The following is a 15,184-nucleotide window of genomic DNA, read 5'->3' as shown; positions in this document are numbered from 1 at the left end:
AAAGATCCATTGATCAGGTTAGGAGCAAGAAATGGAGGTGGACACTGATTATGCCATGACTCTGTATGGGTGGACAAGAAATCCAAGCAACCAGTGTCACTTCCCAGACACATACAGTGGGGAAAAGATTTATTTGAGCCCCTGCTGATTTTGTAAGTTTGCCCACTTTCTAACCTTTATATAATGTGTTTGTTTTTTTTTAACTGGATTTTTTGTTGTTGTTGTTGTTGAGATTGCTTCTATCCGTTAAAAAACTCCTTCCTTAAAAATTACAGACCCCTAATTTATTTGTAAGTGGGCAAACTTACAAAATCAGCAGGGGATCAAATAAATATTTTCCCCACTGTATTGCATGATTTGAGGTGTTATTTATGAGGGATAACTATGTGGTATGAGTTTTTAAATATATAAAAAGACATAATTACATTTAATAATAACAGTTTGCTTAAAATTAAGGTTTAAATAATGCAATTATTACATTTGCATGAAGTTACACATTTTATTAATGTATGTCACCACTGAGATATAAATGCATATAACACAATCAAAAGCATTTAATGAGAGCAGTTAAAAGAGTATCAAACCACAAATGTTCTTCAGTAGTGAGACACAACAAAAAAGAAAAGAAAAAAGAAAACGTAACAATAGGAAACATGCTGTCTTTGAAATGTACGGGGAAAACTGCATGTAGCTGTCCCACAGGAATGAAAGACAATGCTGACCTTAAAAACATGCATGCAAAGGAGCGAGAGAAAAAATAAACGCTTAAACTGAGATTTTCACATCAATTATTCATCATGCTGAAGGCCTCCATGCTGCAAGGCTGCCAAATCTCATGTCAACGGTTCTTTGCCTGGTACTTCAAATAAGTGAGAATAAAAAAAAATAAAATAAAAAAAAACTCCTTTATTATTTTAGTTTCTTTAGGGATCTTTTTGATCGCCCACCAGCTATATCGGACTTTATGTAGAGAATACAGTTTTGCTCTTAAACATTTCTGGAAAAGGCAACAATGTTAAACCATTAGCATCTCCAGCTCTGTGTTTGAGATTCAATCTGCTGACCTTGGTCATGCTAAACAACAAAAAACACCATGGTCTTAATAGCTGATACACAAACGTTGTGCAGTGATGCCATGTTCAACTCAAGTGAGACTGTCATGTGAATGATTTTATATTTTTTTGAAACTGCAAAAAAACTAAGAAAACCACAGACACACACCTGATGTGCCCTATTTCTGTAACTAAAAGCAACTTTCCCCACAAGTTATGGATTTCATTTTACATATGTAAAGTTGTTTTTGCTGATGGACATTTCTATGAAAGATGATTGTGAGTGATATTTTACTTGTTAAACTTTGATGATGACTGAATGTAACCATATTAAGAATAGGCCATATTGTGCGTCCTTTTTATTATCCCCAAATTAAAGACCTCTTAAAATGATCATTAAGATTTTTGTTATACCATTTAGATATTTAGGACATTTTATGACCTTAAAATTGATTGAACTTAATTTAAAACATTTTAAGATTTTTAAGGACCTGTGGAGACCCTGTACTAAAATATAAAAACATGTCTACACAAACATAATATACACTATTATTCAAATGTTTGAGCTCAGTAAACATATTCTGAAATAAATAAATACTTTTAATCAGCAAGGATGCATTAAAGTGATCAAAAGTGACACTAGCGGGGTTTCCATCACCCTGCTTTTATACGCAGTTTGAAGTATCGCATCAGAATCAAGTGATGGAAACGCTGAATTTCGGATAAAAATGCCTTAATTCGCAAAAATGTTTTTACGCTCGCTTGAGGTGGTTTTTGACTTGGTGGTTTTTGAAAAAGGGTTAATGCATTCCCAGCATCCACCTCCGAAAGCAATAACCGCATTCATTGTGTTTCGTCTGTTCGTTCTGAGGTGCAAATAATTTTTTATATATGAAAATTATTATATTCAGTAGCTTCTCCTACTTGTCTTAGTGATGTACAGTGCCAGTTTATCAGGAAGTGTTTTGTTCTCTTTGACTCGTTGGATGGAAACGGTGCCTGTTCGCAAATATGTGCGATACTCCAATTTACTCGATACTTTTGTGCGATATTCCAATTTTATGCATATGTTAAATTCGCAACTTTGGATGGAAACCCAGCTACTGTTAGGAAAAAAAAATCTATTTCGAATAAACGCTGTTTTTAATTTTCTATTAACAATAGAAAATTATTAATACTATTCTAGCAACAAATGCTTCTTCAGCATCAAATCAGCACATTAGACTGATTTCTGAAGGATCATGTGACACTGAAGACTAGAGTAATGATGCTGAAAATTCAGCTTTGAGCACAGGAATAAATTATATTTTAACACACATTCATATAGAAAACAGTTGATCCAATCAATCAAAACCATAAGAAACTTCTTTCAAAAATATTAAACAAAATCTTACCAACCCCATACTTTTGAACAGTAGTGTTTTTGCAGCACATACAGTACTTGGGAAGAAAGTGTTACTATCCTGACAATTTCAGTTATGGCACATTAACTAAAAACAAGCTATTATAAAGACTCTTCACATCTCTGACAGGGTCATCGCTGGAGTTTCAGCCTTAATCATTGACCTCGTCCTCTGGCTGAGCCTTAGAACCTCTTCAGAGAAGGAAAACCACATGAGGATACACCCACCAGGGCCATAAAGTAAATTGGTTTCAGCACCTCAATCCCATCCCCATTCTGCTCATGATTTAGAGGAAGAGCAGGGCTCTCTGGGGTGCCTGCAAGCAACAAAGCTTTCATACAGAACACAGTCTGACACCAGAGCCGCCCGCTCCGTCACCCAGGAACCTCCTGGAAGACCTGTGCTGCCGATCCCTCAGTTTAGCCCATTAGCTGCAGGGTTTATGTAGCATGGAGTGAAGCAGGTGTCTGAATCATGAGGAGATGATCAGCCCTGGGGCCCAATACCTGTTGTGACCTTGGAAATAACCCCCAGTAAGGGGCCAATCAGAGCCAGAGACATCTTCCAATTCTTCAGTCTTGCTGATAAATTGGAGACTTCAGTAGAATCGGGTGGGATAAAGGGAGATAGGTCATCTAAGAAGCAGAAATATTTTGAGAGCAAAAGAATGGATGAAATAGAGGGGGTCACTGGTTTAAGCACTCCATCACAAATAAATCACTAGATCCACTAGTACAGTACAACGGAAAACACTTTATGCCCAGTGACATGTGGGTTTGTGTATAAACAAGATGGCATTGAGAACTAAAATAGATCCATCACTATAGTGCTTTTGTGTAAACTAGGATTGGTGAAATTTCCAAGTGATTTCAAGAACACAGTCCTCTCTGTCAACACATGCAAGAAATATTTGCACAGTATTCAGTACTTGCTCATTTTGATCCCTGATATATTTATGTTTATTAAAGGCCTTCACGTTACGAAATGGAAAAACTGAGGTAATTTTCAAAAACAAGAAGAAACACTATAATGTACAAAATCAATCTCCTCAAAGTTTCAGTTACATGAAGTGACTTCTTTGTGAAGGTTTTCATTCATTCAAATGTCAGGGCTTCATCTGATTTAAAAGATGGAACACTGTAATGTGAAAAAATTCCATTCTCATCTACGTAATATGAAATAAATAAATAAATAAATAATGACATTACAATTTGTGTCCCTATTCTCAGGATATCTACAGGTATCAGCATATCTCCAGTGCTTTTTAATACCCTTTTTGCAAGACCTTTTCCTTTTTTTTAAGACTTGCACGTCCCTTCAAATCTATATCCCAAAAAAAGGTGAGTCTTTGTGTTAGGGTTACTGGTAGATGAGCTAAACCGAATTAAACTTGTTACTGAGTTAAACTGAGCTAAACTCGTACCCTCAGTGTTTTATAGTGTGGTATTGTATGTATGTTTGCTTTGTGGTGGAGTAATCTCACAAGGTCTATTGAACCCCATGACCTAATGATTGTCTTTCCCACAGCATAGCTATTAAAAATACCATTAAGCCAATTAGCAAGATCTATCGGTATATATGTAAAGCTCATTAAGAGGTGTCTCCTGGCCTCATATGAGCTTAATCGACCTCACAGCAGACAGGCTCAGAAATTGATTTAACATGCCATCTATGTTGGCCAAAACCGTATTGACTGACTATTTGCTTTTACTCACCAATGATGATTGACTAACCACTTTTACAGCAGTGTGCTTGAGGAACTCTGCCTGAGTACAGCAAAGGGCAACCTAAAAGCATAAGTTTATTTATTGGGTGGGCTGGAGCTGGAAACATCGGTCACTGCCAGAGTGACAGATGGTGTGACAAGCCACCCCACTGCCCGTGAAGCATAAGCAAGGCTGAAGAGCTTTATTTTTACAGCAATAAGTTTTAACAGTTAAACCCAAATTGTTCATTGCTAAAAGCTTCGAGTGGGTGAAAAGACACCGAAGTAATTCAAATCTGATGAGCCCTGAAAACCAGCTTCCATGTCTAGCAAATACCTTTTTTAAAGTCTTAACAGAATCTATGATTTGTCCAAATAAATGCACACAGCAGAAACCTTTAATTGGGAAAAACAACTATGGACACACTGAACAAGGACTTGAATAATTGGAAGAAAAAAGATTCTGATTTTGTTCTGGTGACATTCTAACAGTTTTGTGTGGTTTGGTATTAAAGGTCTGGACTAGCAACCAAAATGTTTTACGATTAAGTCTGAGAGAAAAAGAATCATCAAGCTTCTCTCTTGTGCCCTTAAGGATGGTGCTTCACTGTGATTTCGTCCAGATGGACAGTCCCCAAGGAGGTCTATAATACCTGGAGAAAGCAATCTGTCAGTCTGTTTGCTTGGTTGCCTTGAAAGACTCGGTTTGAAATTTAAGAAGTGTGCCATTTGAAATCTTCCATCATTGCTCATGGGAAATGAGCTGTGGACAGATACATTTTTGAGCCAGTCTCCTAAGCTGTAAATGCCATGTGACTAATCACTCCACAGTCATTGTCATGACATTAATGCTGACTGTCTCATGGCACCACAAGACAGAAAAACAACTTTTTATTGTACCATATCTATATATTGATAAAATCACAAAAGAACAAAGTATAAGAATCCCTCTTGAAAAGAGGATAATTGGAGTCTACTGGAATCTAAATCTTCTATGTACTACAAGTGTCTAAATCTTTAAATGTAAATGTGAAGGATGCTAAAATGGTTGTAGGTCAAGTCCCAAGTATTTAACCCAGAATCTGAAAGTTTAGTCCAGGGGTGCCCAATCCTGTTCCTGGAGGACCAACTTCCTTCAAAGTTGAGCTACAACCCATAATTGAACACACCTGAACCAGGTAACCAAGATATTTATGAGTGCTAGAAACTTCTAGGCAGGTGTGTTGGAGCAGGTTGTAGCTATACTGAAGGATATTAGCGGGAATGGGCACCCCTGGTATAGTCCATCGCCACTGTGCCGTAACCAAGCTACTGAAGTTGCTTGAGGAGTACTACTCCATCAGTTAGTGTACCATACACTTTGGATGACAATTACAAGTCTTGCCGAAAGTTGCTCCTCCTAATGACTTCTTGAAAAATGTTTCTTCCTTTAATCTCTGCCTTGAGGTAAATATACTTCCACACCTTGCCTACACGCAAACTGCAATTATTAACCTCAAGTTTCTTAGCGGCTTCTTGGTCTCTCTAGACCTGTTTACATCTGGTCACTTCATGCATTTTCTCTGATCAGATAGCTATTCGATTGTGAAAAAACAGTTGTAAATGCCCTCCGAAAAGCTTTCGAGACAGATTTAAATCCGATCGCTCAAACCACTTCAGGAGGTGGTCTGGGACACATTCCAAATGAAACTGTAAATGTAAATGCATCTGGTTGTTGAAACCATATATGTGACCCTGGACCACAAAACCAGTCTTAAGTCGCTGGGGTACAGTATGTTTTTAGCAATAGCCAAAAAAAAACATTGTATGGGTCAAAATTATAGATTTTTCTTTTATGCCAAAAATCATTAGGATACTAAGTAAAGATCATGTTCCATTAAGATATTTTGTAAATTTACTACCGTAAATATATCAAAACTTAATTTTTGATTAGTAATATGCATTGTTAATTGTTTTTTTGGACAACTTCAAAGGTGATTTTCTCAGTTTTTCTTAATTTTTTTTGCACCCTCAGATTCCAGATTTCCAAATAGTTATATCTCAGCCAAATATTGTCCGATCCTAATGAACCACACATCAATGGAAAGCTTATTTATTCAGCTTTATTTAAATCCTAATGTATTAATCTCAATTTCCAAAAATTTACACTTAAGACTGGTTTTGTGGTCCAAGGTCACATATATAAGTTTTACTCACCGTGGATGAGTAGCTGAGTGTCTCTTCAGCAAACCGACATGCAAACTGCCGCAAATTTAAACTGAAAGGAAGTCGCAGATGCTCGACACATAATCATCTTCATTAAAAGTAGTAAGACTAACTTATCTGTCCAGTGCTGATGCCGCTGTCTCTCCTGTTGCAGTCCTTGATGTTGCAATGAGTTGATGAATAAAATGCAGTGCATATCTGTTGCTTTTATTAATGTGAAATATGCATATAGCGCGGGAATCTGATTTATATCCGTTTTGTGGAGACACATCAATGTGGCCAAGTCTAAATGGAACCGTTTTAACAAATCAGATAGCTATTTGATCATAGAAAATGCATGAAGTGACTGTAGGAACTGCTTGTGAACCCAGAGACTTCCCTACACAACAAAGTCTGCTTGCAGTAGACATTTAAACAATCAATTGCGGTTAGTGCCTAAGTGGACCCATTACTATTTCTAGGGCCCAGAAATGGCATCATCAACCATTTCCAGGCAATTATATGAAGAGGCTGGCCACAGACTGAGTGGAATTATTGTCTGTTTGCCTGGAGACAGCAAACCTCTTGCAAATGTCAAGAGTTCTGTTGTTCTGTTGGGCTATGTAAGGTGTATCCAGTGCTCAACATCGGGAGAAGCTCTTCAGAATGTCTGATGGTGGTTCTTCTGCCTTTCAGCTGTGAATGCTGAGCTCCGATGCAAGATCTCGTCTTAAGGATGTCCTGAGAGTAATTTATATGGATGATACCCACAACATTCCCACCTCCAATTCTGCAGCATTCAGTGCTGCCACATCAGCCCTTGGAGTAACATTCATAGACAAGTTTAAGCTGAAAAGAGTAACCGATTTTAATGAACACTTCATCCAGAGCAGAATATATTTGCATTATTTACCTACCCTCATTCTTCCAAACCTGCATGACCTTCTTTCATCAGTGAAACCCAAGTGGAGAAACCTTGAAGAAAGAAGGGCCACTGTCTTGCAGAGTTTAGCTCCAATTTGCCTCAACATACCTGCCAGGACGTTTCTAGTATGCCTAGTAAGACCTTGATTAGTTGATGCAGGTGTATTTATTTTTTGTTGTAGCAAAAAAACTCAGCACAACACCCCCCCAAAAAAAAGACAGGACACAACACAACCCAATACAAGAGGAAGGGAAGACTATAAATTAACAATGACTTAAATTTCTGTCTCTTCCTCACATAAAGCTAATATACAGCTTCAGAAGATACACTACCTTTGTTTGAAGGTTGACGGGCTGTGGTCACTGTAAAACTCCTTGAAATTGCTCTCTTTTTGTCACACTGAAGAAATGAAGTGATATGGGGAAGAACATTAGGGTGGGAAATTGACAGCATATTCTTTTTTGGGTGAACCATTTCTTTAAAATATGTATTATAACAAATTTCTGAGCTATTCTAAGTACTCCAAAGTTAGAGAAGCCTTTGTGCTCTGGCAGATTGCGAAAATGTGACTAAATGAGTATAGACAAAGCTATTAATTAGCTCTCAAGCTAGCCTGTAGGGCACTACACCGTTAAATTATCATAAAGAGTTCAGATTCCCTCTAATTCAGTCTGAAGTGTGCTCTGGAATGGAGTCCACATGTCTCTGATATTTTACACTCATCTGTCATTTTAGATATCACAGACTTTCTGATGGCCTGTCAGTGCACGACTGACTATGGTGTGGCTTGAAGAGTTTTGCTGGACTATATGCATGAAATCCTGGGTAGTGTGTGTGAAGCAGGACTCTTCCACACATATAAGAACAAAGAAATGATAAACAGATTGTCTAATATCAGATGAGAGAGATGTGTATAATGTTAAAAAAACATCCAACAGAGTCCAATACATCACTGAGGCTCCAGTCACATGGGCGCACAAACACCAACACACACACACACACACAAATACTGTTCTCTCCAACCTGAGTCTATGTTATTGGTGTAAGAAGGTGATCCAACAGGAGTGTACTGAGTATTCAGTGTTACCATGGAGACCAGTATCTGACAGTACAATACTATATAGCCCACACTGCTTTGCAAAAAGATCCAGACCTTTAACCACTTCTAATTTTAACAAAATAAAAACCTATTACAACATTAATTTAACAAGACATTGGTTTGAGTCACATTTTCAAATCTGTGCACTCTAATTACAACTGACTAGATATCATTCACTTAAATTTGCAGTGAAGGATATCTAGTAGGTGGTTGTTATTAAGATAATTTTGTGATATGAAAATGAAATTCAACTGTTTTAAGCAGCATTTTGCTCATTCTTTTATAGCTAAAATGCCTGTAGGTTTGATGATCTCATATTAAATGACCATGAATATTAGTACTTTTAAAAATACACATCACAATGCAGAATTATTTAAAAAAAAGGTGATTAAAAATGGCAATGACACTAAAAGTGCCATAGGGCTAAATGTTTGCGAATATTTTACAGTATGCAGTTACTGTATTAACTATTTAGCTATTTCTGGCAACCAGTATGCTAGTTTAATAGGGGAATAAAATGCGACAATAATTCGATTCAATGATATTATATTAACCGTTATGTTAATCGTATATATCGCTTTGTAATATTTTTAGAAGAAATTTAAAACAATGTTACCATAAATATGTATACGTGTTCATGCACATTTACTAAAATCTTTCATTTTACACCTATAAAAAAATAAGTTACAAACTATTTCCACACCTATTTCCACTTGCAAACTATTCATAATAAATGAACTGTCAAGTGCTGCAGATTAATAGGCAACAGCTCGAAGGCGAAGATTGTATGTAGATGATTGTGTGGGTATTAAATTATGAACTGTTTCTAAACAAGGGCTTTGCAAACTTCTGGCCATAATTCTACATCATTCCTCAACTTCTGACTGAAAGAAAACTGCTTAGGGACAAACTTTTCATGTAGAGCCCGCATGTGACATTGAGATTATGAAGCAGAACTAAACAGCAGTAATGTATTCACAGCACAGCACAGGAAATGATAAATTTATCTCCACACACATAAATCACTCCACCAGCACAGCATCTGTCACAGACTCTCTGTTTGTCCACATCATCTTCTGCAATCTTCATTCCATTATGACTTGATAGATTCTTCCCTCGCAGCTTTAAAGCCATAGAATTAAAAATCCCATGCTATGCTTTGACGAACTCAATTTGCTTTCGTTTGTTGACATATTTCCTATCGTAACAAGATTCATAAATCTGCTTAAAGTTAATTATTTCAACTTGTACACTTGCCTTCAAAGCCAGCAGATATGAATTAAAATTCTCTTTTTCTCCAAGATCCTGCAATAAAAAATATTTATACCAGTGTTTAATAATAATTGAGGTTATTCATTTGTATCCACATATGTATATGCAACTGATTTTATTTGACGCTGAGGTTTTATTGGTCCTGTGAGTGATGCGGAGAGCATTTGGACTAGCTTGTGTGTGACACTGATAGTACGCAGTGTGCTGTGCTTGAGATGAAAGGTGCTAAAAGCCGGGCCCCTCTGTGCCGTGGGAGGGACGGAAATGCAGTGAAGGCTCTTTTGAGAAACATCTTGGACAAGCGCAAAGGCCATCAATCATTTAAGCTGGTATGAACGGTATCTTATTCCCGACTGTATACCCTCATCTTCCAGAGCTTGAATTGACCTGATATATCCTCAGTAAGTGAAATAAAGTCAACTTTTTAGAGATGCATCGATGGACTAAAAGAGCTTCTTGCAAAAAGTAGAGAGTGTTTCTGATTTTCTCAGACAGAAACAGTTCGACAGCAGTCTTGTCATGGTTATGTTTGTGGCAATATTAAAAGGCTGCAAGATTTGGTTAAATATCACTTTTCGAATGCTTCTTTACACATACTGCAAATTCACTCAGAATCCAGTTCTCTTTGTATTCACACTGCATCTGAATTTTAAAGTGGATTCAGATCTCTTTCTAGCCTCCAATTCGCAATTATTCAAAATGCTGAAGGGGTGACTAATGCAAAATAAATAAATAAATAAATAAATTCTAATATTAATAAAAAAATAAATAAAAATCAACTTAAACACAATTAGTTGAACTTTAGAGTGTTTTTTTTAACTCAAGTAGGATTTCATATGTTTTTAATGTACAGTATCTTAATATATATTTATATGTAATTTCATAATTGCTTTTATTGTATTTGAATTATAACCAAATACATTATATGTGCACATCAAAATACTAAAATGTACTAAATAATAATAAAGTGTACTTTAAAGCATGACAAAATATTATTAAAACAATGATTTAGAATGTTCTTTAAAGCTTTTAATTTGACATACTACAAAGTGCATGTAAAAAAAGGGTGCTGAAGTTTGTTAAGAACAGTTATGGCAATGTCAAGGAAAGTTTTTAAAAATATACTTTCAAGATTTAAAGTACACTACAAGTGCTGATTCAATACAATTGAGTGCACATCTTTTTTAAAGGGGTCATATGATGCGATTTCAAGTTTACCTTTCTCTTTGGAGTGTTACAAGCTGTTCATGCATAGATAAAATCCCTAAAGTTGCAAAGATTAAAGTCTCAAATCCAAAGAGATATTCTATTTAAAAGTTAAGACTGGTCCACGCCCTCCTAAAAAGCCTCGTTCAAACATGCCCCCACATCTCTACATCACTGTGTGGGAAGATTCGCATTGCCAATCACAGCACACCTCGCTTATCAAAACGATGAGCTTTGTAAAAATCGAAGCGTTTCAGAAGGCGGGGCATAGAGGAGCAACATTAATATACACTATGTGGAAAATAAGGGGTTTTTTTTAGCTTAAACCACATAACACATTGCATTACACCAAATACATAAAATAATGTTCTTTTTAGCAATGTCATATGACCCCTTCAAGGCCTGTATTTAAAATTAAATATTTTTTAAAAACAAACAAACAATCTTACTGCATTTTCCTCCTCCTGGCTGTTGCTGTCTTCGCTTTTACGGTACTTGTCTGATGAACGTGAGTCTCTCTTCCGGCTGGTATCAGTTCCCTCCATCGGCCTCTCACCATCTGTAAATGAGACAATGACCGCACACATTCACTTTATATTTCATAAGCAGTATTATTGGTTCTATATCATTACCATTTATATTGCATACAGCACACTGAATCTATGAGCTACCATGATAGTGCCTCTTCTGAGCAGTTTAAATAATTTTCAGAGAGAGAGCAAAAGAACATGGAAATGGCTACAGCTGGGGTGCAAAATTAACACTTGCCAAGCGCCAAATGCAAATAAAATTGCCTTTGGCAAGAAAATGGATAAATAAATACCTCTCTTACACCTGGATGCCAGCAGCTGTTTAGGCAGGTATTATGAAAAATGCCTGAAGAAGGTCTTTGACCGAATGTTGTTTATCAAAAAATATTTGCAAGCTACAACACTAGGATTTCTTATTATATTCTTTTCACTACCGTCCAGTTAGCTGATAGCCTTGCAGAGCTGAAATTTGACTATAAGCACAAGGTTTGGTCCACATCACAGCTTATTCAAGCCAAGATCTACACACTCAGACAGGAAGAGAGGTCTGACTGACATATAAAGCAATCACACAGCTTCTTCACTGTTCTGACATGCTAAATAACCAATAACTTTTAAAGGAAATGCAACTTAAGACAGTGAGTGTTGTGAATTAATCAAAGAAAAAGGATAATAGTACTCTGCTAATAAAAAGTCCAGCAACTAATACCTCAGAAAATGTTTTAGCAAGTGCCCTTGTGTCACTGAAGACAGGCCAAAAAACAAACAAAAAACAAGCAAATGAATAATGCAATGAGCGACACAATTGTGTGATATTTGGTTAATACTGAGTGATTTACATTTCAAATGTAAACTCTTTTTTTGTGTGCGTGTGTGGATGCATATCCATATTGCACATTCTCGCGCCAGGCAAAAATTGTAAATCTCTGTTACCATGCCGCTCACATACTCTGGTCCGGAACACCACAAACAAGTTACAGTAAGTGCTACAAAGAGTAAAGCATACGGCAACAGTTTTGCAAAATGAGATTATGTTGCTTCTTGCATGCTTCAATGTGAAATGTCCAGTAAGTGGCGCCAATCTGAGACAATCTGGCAACATTTTATTACGTTGAGTGTACAGTAGTGTGTATAAAATATCTGGGAAAAGAAATATCTCAATTTTTAATCAGCATTGGTTGTAAACTTATTAGCACTTTTGGAAAGCCATTCGGCCAATCAGATTTGACCAGAACTATCTGTTGCGTAAAACACAATCATGCAAAAACCAATTTTGTGATGTATAACAAATATTTACAGTATGTCCAGCATTTTCAGCATCATTTGCCATTTGTGGCAGTAAGTTAACTTTGGACTGGCTACAGCCCAGAAACTAGTGACGCTAGGTCAGTGACACACTTCGGATGGATTATGGGATTATACTCCATCGACTGCCATTAGGAAATGAGGATCACTCAGGTGGCATGTTGAAAAGCTAGAAGGATATTCTTGGAGGTGTGTTAACATCGACAGATGGATAAAAGATATTTTCAACAGTCAGACTAGGAGAGGGGCTACAAGGTAAATATGGCACACGATTCTGCCTTGACAGAAGCTCCTTATAAAAGTAAACTAAGTGTCAAGAGAATAAAACATTATTGCAAGAGTGTTATTGCCTGTGGGGTGATTATGAGTTTACCTCTTTACAAGCACAGTCACACATACAAGGAGCTAAAACAGTTTATGAAATGAAGTTGTACTGTAACCAGGGGGAATAAGGCTATAAAATATAATGAATGCTTCTATAATAAAAGATTCTCTTGATAACTACTGACTATAGGGGAAGGGCATTTGTGGTCACAGCCTGGAGGTATAGGAGATATTACATATGCACTTGCATGTGCACAGAGTGTGACACTGCAAATAACAAAAGACTGGTCCTCGAAATGAACAAATATTGTAAGAGTGGGCTTCTGGGTTTCGTTTCACCATCTGGCTGCCTTGAAGTATTTGGTACCATTTATTTTCATTTATGATCTTGCAGTAAGTCATTATTACGATCTACAATCTCCGACATGGCAGTGTTCTTAGACTTTATACTGACATCCAACTGGTCTGGATGCAACATCACACAAATACAAAGGTTTTCAGTAAACGATGAGTGTAGAAGTACAAAAACAATTGCATCTGTCAGTTAAGATTAATTTGTTGCAAAGACAAAGAGTTAGCCACCATCATTAGGAGGGACCAACATTGTGTTGAATAAAATGGATTTTTCTGGGCTACTGACATTATTTGGAGTCATCATCTCATTTATTATATTCTTTTATTCCTTTTGACATAATTTTTTAAGTGTAAAACATTACTTGAAGGCGCTAAGTGTAAGGTACTACACTCCTTTGACATTTATTCTACCCAGAGTGAGGGATCAAATGTCAAGAAGATATAATAACAAAGGCAAAGCTACCACAGATATACAAACTGCAATCCTGAGTAGCTGGAAAACTGTCATGGCCACCCCAGAAATTCACTCAGTGGATTAAACAGGGTTTCTGCAGGATTTTTAAACTAAAATTTAAGACTTTTTTAAAGATATTTTTTTAAGATCTGCACAAATAAAATGAATACCATATAAGCAGGGTACTGCAATGTCTATAGTAACATATTAAACTGTAAAATGACTGTAAAAAGCATGATTTACTGTTACAAGATACAAGTTTTCACAAAAAAAATTAAAGTTTTATAACATGATAAACTTCACATTTCAGCCTTTAAACCATTTTTAATGAGTCAAACGTATTAATTATACATATTAATACATTTACTGTTTAGATTTTTGTAATACAGTATCTTCTTATCGATCCACCAGTTCATATTTACAGCTCTGCGTGTTTGCAGGGTAAAAAAATGGGTAAATTTTCACATTGGTCTGAACAAAAACAACCCAAATACTATGTTCCTGCAATACCGGAGGCTGCAGTTTCAGGACTGCAGTTCTAGGTTTTTTTTTTTTTTTTTGTGACAGTGCCATGTAGCCAGTTCTATTCCAACAGAGGAGACCTGATTCAAACATTAAACAAACAGATGCAAAGACTAGATCCATGGAAACTATGCCATCTAATTTTTAATGTAAGAGCTGGCGTGAACTTGAGTGTGTGAGGTGATGTCAGCAATCTCCATTTAGCCTATTTAGCTGCGCAAAACAATACATTGTGCTGCTGCTTTTAAATTTCTTAATGTTCTAATAAACACACTAATTTGTACCGCAACTGTTTTACAATTTACTCAAACATTATAAGTAAATCACACATCAGACGCAAATTAAATCTCTCCATCTAATAAAACCTAACTTAAAACAAAAACACACACTGCCAGCAGAATCCCCTCACACACACACACACACACACACATATATATTATAAAAAACCCTATTCCAATAAAACAGGCTAATTGAAAATGCACATTCATTCTCTGCCAGCAGGAGGCTCTTTCAAAAAGGCAGAAATATAGCAGAACACAAAGCAGCGCAGCAGTGGTCTTTGAAAGGTGCAGCGCTTGTGTTGTGTTTATTTAATGAAATCATAGCCTTTTGAAGTTTATTTGTCACATTAAGCTATATCGCAATTCTGGTCTTTCCATCCCCAAATGACCTCTTGAAATCATAATTAAGACTTTCTTGAACAATTTAAGACTTGCGTATTATGGCCTTAAATTCGATACAATTCAATTTGAGACTTTTTCAGACTTTTTAAGGACCCACGGGAACCCTATTAAAAGCATGAGGATGCGCTCCAGTCACAGTGTGAGTAACTGTATCCCATAAGGTCTT

The 15,184-nt window shown here is 36.4% G+C and overlaps 1 protein-coding gene across 1 annotated transcript in view; it reads right to left on the bottom strand.

The window, feature by feature from the left end:
- LOC109071952 (N-acetyl-beta-glucosaminyl-glycoprotein 4-beta-N-acetylgalactosaminyltransferase 1-like) overlaps positions 1-15,184 on the bottom strand; it is a 141,476-nt gene that overhangs the window by 87,407 nt on the left and 38,885 nt on the right. Inside the window, exon 2 of the mRNA XM_042715708.1 lies at positions 11,296-11,405. Coding sequence (XP_042571642.1) covers positions 11,296-11,405 — 110 coding nt within the window. The remainder of the gene's footprint in view (positions 1-11,295; positions 11,406-15,184) is intronic.

The sequence above is a fragment of the Cyprinus carpio genome, chromosome A25, assembly GCF_018340385.1.
Source record: "Cyprinus carpio isolate SPL01 chromosome A25, ASM1834038v1, whole genome shotgun sequence".
NCBI classification, from domain to species: domain Eukaryota; kingdom Metazoa; phylum Chordata; class Actinopteri; order Cypriniformes; family Cyprinidae; genus Cyprinus; species Cyprinus carpio.
Note: the sequence above shows the minus strand (reverse complement) of the source record. Positions and strands in the feature narration are given on the sequence as shown.